Raw genomic sequence first — 9,586 nt, forward strand, 5'->3', positions numbered from 1 at the left:
CTGGAGGCCAGGCAGCACCCACCGAGGGAGGGCTGGGATGGCATCGAGCTCCAGAGAAAGGCAAGGATTGCTCTCCTTACAGAAGCTCTCTCCTTCGAGGATGGACAGCCTGTACAGCTGGAAGATGGCAGCATGGCCTACATACACCGCACACCCAAAGGTGGGGTCACAGTCATCACGACTGGTGGGGCGGAAGGGAGGCAGAATTGGCTGAAGTTGGGGCATGGCCTTGGGAGCTGCAGTTCCCAAGCTCGACGGGATTAGCAGGCTCACCTACCTTCCCTGGTGCCCACCCTTGGAGTGGCAATTTCTGCCTCCGGGAAACTGAGCCCCTGGGCTCACTAGCATGGGCCTCAGTGGTGGCTTTGTCTCTAACACAGCTGCAAAGTCTTGGGGCTTTAAACAGGACCCAAGGATGTCATCCAAGGCCAGCAGTAAAGATTTAGTAACATTTAAGACTGAAGTCTCTAAGTACTGAGGAATAATGATTTATTCCTTCTACCAGTAGTTTCTTGAGCAACCACTGCATGCCAGACCTTGCTTTAGGTGTGGTGTGTACAAGTAAGGACAAAGGTGGGCCTGCTCTCCTAGAGGCTAGCAGGGGAGACAGAAGTGAGACGAACGGTCACCGAAGAACTGATCATCATAAGCAGAGATCAGCGCAGGGAGGGCTTCTATGCGAACGTGATGCTCAGGCTTCTCTGCGAACGTGACACTCAGGCTGAGAGCTGAAGTGTAGACTTAGCTGGAGGAAGAGGGATGGCAGGGAACAGAAGGAACAGCATGTGAGGCTCAGAGATGGGAGGAGGAAGAAAGGCATGCTTCATTCCATGCTAGGAGCCAGGGCGGCAGGGGGAATGAGGGAGGTAAGACGAGAAAGGCAGGGCCCAGGATGTCAAGATAAGGGTTTGGTTGTTGGTCTTTATCCTGAGACTGGTGGGCAGTAGTAGAACCATCGGGTAACATGATCTCCTCTGTGTCCTGCAAAGATTTCTCTGGATGGTGTGTGGCCTGGAGATAATTGGAGGGCCACCAGTTAGGAGGTTCTTGTGGTCGTGAAGGTGATGATGATGATGGTCCCCTTGGGTCCTCAGGGACCTTGTGAGTTCCCAGAGTTTCAAAGGAGACCTTTTTCTTGGGAGAGTCAGCCCCCGAAGAAGGGTTAGCCAGAGTGACTCACCAAGGGGGTGACCAGGAGATGCTGAAAGCTTCCTTGGCATATGTGCCTTTTGTTACCTTAACGCTAGGGTGCCCGCCATATGTCTTGCCCTTGTGCGGCCTCAGGACTAACCGCATGTTCCCTGCAGAGGGCTATGACCCCAGCGCCCTGGAAGCCGTCCAACTGGAAGACGGCTCCACTGCCTACATTCACCACCCCGTGGCTGTGCCAGCAGACAGCGCCATCCTGGCCGTGCAGACGGAGGTGGGCTTGGAGGACCTGGCCACGGAGGATGATGAGGGCTTCACTGCAGACACGGTGGTGGCCCTGGAGCAGTATGCCAGCAAGGTGAGCTCGCCAAGCCTGACGTGGCCCATCCACTCCCTTGGCCACCTGACCACCACCACTGTAGGGGACAAGAGCTCTTCTATGACTCCCCTTCTTGCCCCTTCACACTGGCTCCCTTGATATCACCGTCCAGAGAGCACATGACAGCATGACTGGGGCCACCGACTGCTGTTGATGCTCCCTCTAATGTATGCCAACTCTGCCGAGGGAAGGTGGCTGCAAGGGACCAGTGGCGACTTAGAGCCAGCGACTTTTATTAGATTTCTGGGCCACCGAGTTGGGCTGGTCTCGGATTTATTTGTTCTCGGCAACTCATGTAGTCATTTGGGGACGTAACCTCAGTAGGCAGTGACGGGGGCAGATGTGGCAGAGTAGTTGGGATTCTTGGGCCACAGGGCCTGTACTGTAGCTCAGCTTCGAAGGAGGAAGAGCTGGGCTCTCCCAGGGTCAATCAGCACTGTCTCTGGCAGAGTGGTGGTCCCGCCCACGGAGGATGGGGGCAATGAGATCTGTGAGCATGCCAGACCGGGGGGCACCCTCCCTGGGGTGAAAATGGCAGGGCTCCCTGGACCACAAATGTTACCCGAAGATTGGGGGGGGGCAGTTGTTTTTATAATAAGACTATGCTACAGTATCAGAGGAGAGGAGGAAACTCTCGTGTCTTTCCAACATGAAGCACAAAACTCGACAGAAGACTGCTTTGGGCTCTTTGAGACTTGCTGCTTTTAGAAAGACAACTGGACTTTGAATCAAAACCCCTGAGAGCTGCTACTATCTAGTCTGACCTTGAGTGAGTCATTCTGCTCCCAGGCCTTAGCTTGCGCCTCTGAGATGATGAGACAGGACTAGATGACCTCAGAGGTCACGTCCAACCCTGAAGTTCCTTGATTCTCTGAGAACCAGTGAGGCATGGGAATGAAATCTGAACACCTGAGTGGGTTAGCCTGCCAAGCAGGCCTGGCCACCTGTGACACTGTCCCCCTCCAATTCCCCAGCTGTTTTAAGTGTCTGTGAAATATTGTCAGCTACTTGACCCCCTGTTCTGGAGCTGACAGACCTTGCCATGAATTTGGCTTCATCAATTCATCCCCTACTTCCCATCCCTTCCAGAGTTCCATTTCAGGAGCTCCTGGGCAGACCAAAGTGTCCTGGAAATGAAGACTAAGGGACAGTCCCAGCAGGACCCTGCTCAGGAAAGCGGAAGAGCAATAAAGGCTCCCTGAAGCCCCGGGGCAGGTGTGAAGTGGGTGGCTCCAGCAGTGTCCCCGAGAGAAATGACAAGGGAGGACTTGGTGCTCCCAGTCAGCCAGCTGGGTGCTGTGGTTAGAGCTGAAACTCCTGGTGAGGACCTGCAGGCCCCTGTCCCAGGTGTTTCTGGTTTGCTGCTTGTACCTCACCCTGGTGAACCCAGGTGAGCGTATCCCTGAAGCAGGCCCCCTTGTTGATGCCCCTGCTGAGCACAGGCTTCCCACAGGGAGGGAGGGGTCTCCTCACATCAGAGGATAAGGGTGCCTGGAGCTGCAGCCTCCTAGGTGCATGTGGTCAAGAGTGGGGGTTGCTGGGGCACTTGGCTGGCTCAGTCAGTGGAGCGTGGGACTTCTGATCTCGGGGTTGTGGGTTCAAGTCCCATACTGGGTGTAGAGATTACTTAAAAATAAAATCTTAAGGGGCACCTGGGTGGCTCAAATGGTTAAGCATCTACCTTCGGCTCAGGTCATGATTTCGGGGTCCTGGGATTGAGTCCCCCGTTGGGCTCCGTGCTTCTTGGGGAGCCTGCTTCGCCCTCTGCCTCTCTCTCTGTCTGTCTCTCATGAATAAATAACTAAAATCTTTAAAAAAAAAAAAAATCTTAAGGAGTACCTGGGTGGCACAGTTGGTTGAGTGCCTGGCTCCTGGTTTCAGCTCAGGTCATGATCTCTGTGTCCTGAGATTGAGCCCTGTGTCCGGCTCCACGCTCAGCATGGAGTCTGCTTGAGATTCTCTTTCCCTCTGCCCCTCCCCTGCCATGCTCCTTGCATGCTCTGCCCCCCTCATGAATAAACAAATTTTTAAAAATATTTTTTGTAAAAGCCTAGCTTGGGGGTGGCCTGAATGGCCACCTTACCTAGCTGTCTGGGAGGTGGCCTGTCTTCCATTGCTGTCACAGGCCCTGTGACATTGAGTCCTCCCTCTGTCCTTGACAGGTGGGTGGAGACTCCACATGTCAGCCCTGTTTCCTCTGCAGCGTGCTTCGGTGCCTGTTTCCTGTCTGTCTCGGTCCGTCTCCCCCCATTGCCCTTCTCCCCCGGCAGGCCTAGCCCCGCATGCTGGGTCATAAGCTGCCAGCTAGGGCCTATATCTTACCTCTTCTCTCTCATCATTGAGGAGGATACAGATAGGAACCTCAGGATTTTTTTTCCTCAGGTCCTGCATGACAGCCAGGTTCCCCATAATGGCAAAGGACAGCAGGTCGGGGACAGAGCATTCCGCTGTGGCTACAAAGGCTGTGGGCGTCTCTACACCACTGCTCATCACTTAAAGGTAAGGCTGTCACACACACGTTTCAGCTTTACTGATTTCCCCACCAGGCTGTAATTATACCTTCCCGCTTTGACTAGAACCGGTCCCTGCCCTATTGAAAGGAAGAGATGAGTGTACTGAAATGTCAAACCAGGGGCCGGTGACAGGCATGAAGAGTGCAGGAAGGAAGAGAATCGGGGAGGGCCCCCTGGAGGAGGTGGCCATTATTGATACTCTGAGCCCTAAAGACAACTGAAGAGCCCCTGCATACCCCAGTCCCCCTGATCCTGTGGTTGCTTATCCTCACAGGTGCACGAAAGAGCTCATACGGGTGACCGTCCGTACAGGTGTGATTTCCCCAGCTGTGGAAAGGCCTTTGCCACAGGTAACCTACCTGGAAGAAGACTAAAGGTGGACTGCTTCCACCTGAGGGTGGAAAGTTCTAGATTCACTTTGGGAATTTCCTGCCTTCCTGGAGCACCTGCTGTCCAAGCGCTCTGACTTGCAGGGCCCGTCTGGTAGAAACCCTGTTATTGGGGGCAACATAATCCAGGCCAGCAAAGGGATTAGCGGGGCTTGATAGAGAGACCCTCTTCCTCCATTGGTTGTGGAGTATTTGGGCCATGCGTCTCTCCGGACTTCATTTCCCCTTGGAAACCTCTCGCTGTGGCTCTCAGATGCACATTCCAGAATGGCACCGGCTGCCCAGAAGAGGGGAGGAGAGCAGCATGGGTTTTTCCAGCCCCTCTGATCTGCCCGGGGTTGGGTAGGGATAGAGGCCGAAACAGGCTTCTTGTGCTTGAGGAGCCGTGGAGCGACACGGAGCCCACCTGAAGATGGAGAGCCTCTGAGTTAGGATAATGAGGCCATGGAGGCTGAGGCTCCCTGAGCGTTCTTCTCATCCCTCCCTCCCACCCACGGACAGGATATGGGCTGAAGAGCCATGTGCGCACCCACACTGGTGAAAAGCCATATAAGTGCCCAGAGGAGCTGTGCAGCAAGGCCTTCAAGACCTCAGGAGACCTGCAGAAGCACGTCCGGACCCACACCGGTAGGCTGGGCCTTGCCCTGTTCACACTGGGACCTGGAGCTCCTGACCCCGGCGCAATCCCTCTCCCTGAGCCAGCCCACCCCACGCACCCCATGTTCGCAGGTGAACGCCCATTCCGGTGCCCCTTCGAGGGCTGCGGCCGCTCCTTCACCACATCGAACATCCGTAAAGTACACGTGCGCACCCACACAGGCGAGCGGCCCTACACCTGCCCGGAGCCGCACTGTGGCCGCGGCTTCACCAGCGCCACCAACTACAAGAACCACGTGCGCATCCATACAGGTGGGCCAGCCGGCATGCGAGAAGCGACCCTTCTGAGGCCCTGGCCCTCTCGCCTCTGGGCTTTTGGCCTAAGACGTGTTCTCGACTCTGAGCCCCAAGCCCTCCTGCTGGCCCCTGCAGCCTGCCCTGTGGGCAGGGAGAGGGGGCTCAGTGGGGTTCCCCCTTTCCAGTCTGGTCCCGTCCAACAGGTCCCACTGGCCCTCTCCAGCTCCCTGCCACCTCCCTGCACCCACCCTGAGATCTCCCCTTCTGACTGAGCTTCCAGAAAAAGGCCAGGGTCAGCTGTGATGGGGGAAAAGTAAACTGAAATGTCACCCTTAGCTCCTCCCCTCCTCCACTGTCCATACGACTCCTACATATGTCCGCCCTCCCCAATGTCACATTGCTCGTCCAGCCTTCTGTGTCATCTCTTGGCATACATGTCCCCTCCCTCCCCCATCACCCCTGCTACGTCAATCCTCCCTCTCTATCTCTTGCCTCTCCTAGTCACAACCTCCACCTTCACGAGCCCCGCCTCATCCCCCCACCAGTCCCTTCATGAGCCCCAGCCTTTGCTCTGGACTCAGTGGGCCCACACTCCTGTCCCCTCCATTCTGCTGGCCGTCACCCCCAGCCATGTCTGTTGAGAGTCCCCGGTCTCAATCCCTCTCCTCCCCTACCCTGCCTGCCCCCACCCTGGCCCCTTAGCTTTCCCCTTGCCAGCCCCAGTTCCCGCCCCCTCACAGCCCAGTGTCCCCAGGGGAGAAGCCATACGTGTGCACGGTGCCAGGCTGCGGGAAGCGCTTCACCGAGTACTCGAGCCTGTACAAGCACCATGTGGTACACACGCACTGCAAGCCGTACACATGTAGCGCCTGTGGCAAGACCTACCGGCAGACCTCCACACTGGCCATGCACAAGCGCAGCGCCCACGGCGAGCTCGAGGCCACAGAGGAGAGTGAGCAGGCCCTGTACGAGCAGCAGCAGCTCGACGGTGAGGGCTCCGGGCAGGAGGTGAGAGCGGGGACGGGCCAGGCCTCCCCGGGGCCCGCTGGTGGCAGGTGTCAGCTCGGGCTCTCCTCTCGCAGCCGCCTGCGCCGCCGAGGAGAGTCCACCACCCAAACGCTCCCGAGTTGCCTACCTCTCAGAGGTGAAGGAAGAGGGTGATGACCTGCCAGCCCAGGTGGCCATGGTGACTGAGGAGGACGGAGCCCCCCAGGTGGCTCTGATCACTCAGGATGGCGCCCAGCAGGTACAGGCCCCCGGGAGTGGGGGACGGGGAGGGGAGGGGATAGGGTGAGCCACTCTGGCTGGTCCCCTTTCTCACTCCGGGGACTCCTGAAGTTCTGACAGCCCCACCCCTGCCCAGGTTCTCTTTTTCGCCTCATGGAGCTCAGAGAGCTGAGGCCCAGGGGCCCAAGTCTTGTCAGCCAGCCCCTTCTCCTTGAGCTTCCACCTCAGCCTCTAGAACTTTGAGAGCAAATAGTAGCTTCCCTGTTTATGTGGAGGCCGACAGGTCCTGATCATCTGACTGAGACATTTCTTAAGAGAGGCGTGTTGATGTGGGGACCAGAGCATGGTGTGGGGTCTGGAGGCCGGAGGTTTCTAGCCAGCGGTATGATAAGACCCTTGTCAGCACCCTTGCTGACAAGCATACTTCTGTCTTTTGGAGTTGACATGAGGATGAAATTGGGGTGGAGACCCCAGACTGAATAGAAACGAGCCCCAAGGCAAAGTGGTGGTAAATAGGAGTGGTCAACAGAATTCTTCTAGTATCTCCTTTTGGCAAATGAAGACCCGTTTTCCTTGCTTGTCCCTGACCCTCCCCCTCTGTGACATGAGTCTTCCAGCTTCTCAAGAAGCTAACCTTGTCTGCGAGCACAGGTGCCCGTCCCCAGGGGCTCTCAGACAGCCCGCCACTGCACTCCCAGCTCATCTTCCTTCCTGTCGCCAGGTCAGCCTGTCCCCGGAAGACCTTCAGGCCCTGGGGAGTGCTATCAGCATGGTGACCCAGCACAGCAGCACCACCCTCACCATACCCAGTGAGGACGATGACCTTGCCACAGCTGGCACACATACGGTCACCATGGTCAGCGCTGATGGCACGCAGACGCAGCCCGTATGACCAGGCGGTTTGCTTGGGGTTTCTTGTTCTCTTGTCCTTCCTTTTTGTGGGGTGGGCATTAACGTGCTGGCCAGCCTTGTCCAGCCTTCTTACGGGGACCAAGATTTCCCCCCACGGCTCCTCTGCGTCATCAGTTCTCTGGAAAGCGTTTCACTGGGGGGTCAAGAGACAGTGTCTAAATCTTGATCTACCTCTAACTCAATTTGCCACCACAGGCAGGTCATTTTTCCACGGGCTTCAGTCCATTTTCAAATGAGATTAAATTACCACGGGGTCTTTTGCAGCTCTGACCTTCTATGAATCCAAATCCCTAAATTCAGTCAGAGAAAAAAATGCCACCTCACTCAGCTCCGAGCCCCGTACTAATTGATCTGACCCGTAATGGTTTTATCCATCCCCTTCTGGCTTGTTCCACGCCACCTTGCTTGAAAGGATTTTTATTTGGCTTGGGGGGAGGGAGAGTAACATAGGTGGCTTGGAAAAATCTCATTCTTTTATATTTCAGGTTACAATCATTACCTCTGGGGCTGTGGTGGCCGACGACTCAAGTGTAGGATCCCTCCATCACCAACAGGTGGCACTGTTGGCCACAGCCAACGGAACGCACATTGCCGTGCAGGTGGGTTGAGGTCCCAGAGCCTAAGAAAGGAGGGAATAAGGAGGGGAAAGGAAAGAGACAGAGATCTTGAAGAGAAGGGCATTCGGCCCGAAAAAGAATGCCAGGTAGTCTAAACCCTTTGTCTCTTTGTGCCTCCGTTTCTTCATCAGGAAAATAAGTGGGCTCAAGTAGATGATTACTGAGGTCCCCTCTGGCCAGTGATCCCCTTCTGTGAACAGACCCCTCTCCCTGACCCGGGACCATTGGGACTCTATCAGCAAACTTGCCATTCACAGGGGCCCCACTGAGTGTTCAGTATGTGGCACTGGGTGGATGGAGGGGATTCAGCAAAGCAGGCCACATACTCATTAGCACTAGAGTCTGGTGGGGAGTGGCTGACTCTCTCCTTGCTTCTCTCCCCCTTCTCCACAGCTAGAGGAGCAGCAGACCTTAGAAGAGGCCATCAGCGTGGCCACTGCTGCCATGCAGCAAGGGGCCGTGACCCTGGAGGCCACAGAGTCAGAGAATGGCTGCTGAGTCCCAGGGGGCTGGATTCCACAGCGAGTTGGAGGAGGCCCCATGCTGCACAGGCATCCCTGCTCCAAGGGCCCGGGCTGTGGCTGACACTTAGAAGGTGGCCACAGAGGTCTCCGGGGAGAGATGGCGGCAGGAAAACCGCTTAAATGAAGGGGATGCCGGGGGCCCTGCTCCAGGGGAGGGCTGCACAGCCGGAATCAGAGGAGGGTGTCAGGAGCTAAAGAGGACAAGCTAATCACCAGGCTGCACTGGGGCATCCCCTCCTCAGAATCAGCTGGGTGCCCACTCTCCTTCCTCCAGAGAACACCCTTCCTCTCAGTCCACTCCCCTTCTCAGATGGCTACTGGGACTGCTGTGGGGATTGGTCCTCTGTTCTGACTGGTCACCACCCACCAGGGGAAGGGGCTACCAGCTCTCAGCCCAGCAGGAGCAGACCAGGCCCAGCCCTGCTCCTCCCAGCAATAACCACCTCCCTGGAAGCCTGCCCAGGTGCCTGGCCACTTGGCAGCAGGGTTTCCTACCACCGCAGAACCGCTCAGGGGCCTGTGGCTGGAAAGGTGCCCAGCCCCACCCATCCCCCAGCCACCCCTCTCCTCTCCAGCAAAGAGGGAGGGAGTGGCCTTGTACATACTGGGGATTGGGTTGAATTTGTTTTGGTTTGTTTTTTTAAATTCCATTTTGATAATTTTTTTTCCTGCTCTGGTTGGTGGTGGCAGATGGGTGAATGAGTATTTAATAAAAGTTCCAAGTTTCCACCTGGGCCCCTGCCTCCCTCCTTTCGACTTTGAGCCTTGATACCAGGGCTGGTTGAATTAGGCTCCTAGCCCTGTATCCCCGGACCAACCCCACCCGGCCTCAGTGCCAGACTGATGGGACCGGCCTACCAGGGGCACGGTTGTAAGGTGGCTTCCTGCCCATACCCAAGGAGGTGGGCTCCAGAGTGGCAGATAGGCCCAGGGTGACCACTGTTTCCAGGCTCTGGTTGGATCTCAGGCATCGGGATGGTTG

At 56.5% G+C, this 9,586-nt stretch overlaps 1 protein-coding gene across 5 annotated transcripts in view; it reads left to right on the top strand.

Annotated features, from left to right (window-relative positions):
- ZNF76 (zinc finger protein 76) overlaps positions 1-9,331 on the top strand; it is a 33,160-nt gene extending 23,829 nt beyond the window's left edge. For 2 of the 5 annotated variants that reach the window (XM_059400090.1, XM_059400091.1), the window contains 11 exons: positions 83-160; positions 1,308-1,507; positions 3,911-4,027; positions 4,316-4,391; positions 4,932-5,057; positions 5,160-5,339; positions 6,079-6,312; positions 6,407-6,570; positions 7,273-7,437; positions 7,949-8,062; positions 8,474-9,331. In XM_059400090.1, coding sequence (XP_059256073.1) covers positions 83-160; positions 1,308-1,507; positions 3,911-4,027; positions 4,316-4,391; positions 4,932-5,057; positions 5,160-5,339; positions 6,079-6,312; positions 6,407-6,570; positions 7,273-7,437; positions 7,949-8,062; positions 8,474-8,578 — 1,559 coding nt within the window. In that variant the 3' untranslated portion in view covers positions 8,579-9,331. Of the gene's footprint in view, positions 1-82; positions 161-1,307; positions 1,508-3,910; positions 4,028-4,315; positions 4,392-4,931; positions 5,058-5,159; positions 5,340-6,078; positions 6,313-6,406; positions 6,571-7,272; positions 7,451-7,948; positions 8,063-8,473 lie in introns of those variants that run through there. The other 3 variants (XM_059400092.1, XM_059400093.1, XM_059400094.1) reach the window with 2 other exon arrangements.
- The last annotated feature ends 255 nt before the right edge of the window (positions 9,332-9,586 follow it).

Source organism: Mustela nigripes, chromosome 5, assembly GCF_022355385.1.
Source record: "Mustela nigripes isolate SB6536 chromosome 5, MUSNIG.SB6536, whole genome shotgun sequence".
Classification (NCBI taxonomy): Eukaryota; Metazoa; Chordata; class Mammalia; order Carnivora; family Mustelidae; genus Mustela; species Mustela nigripes.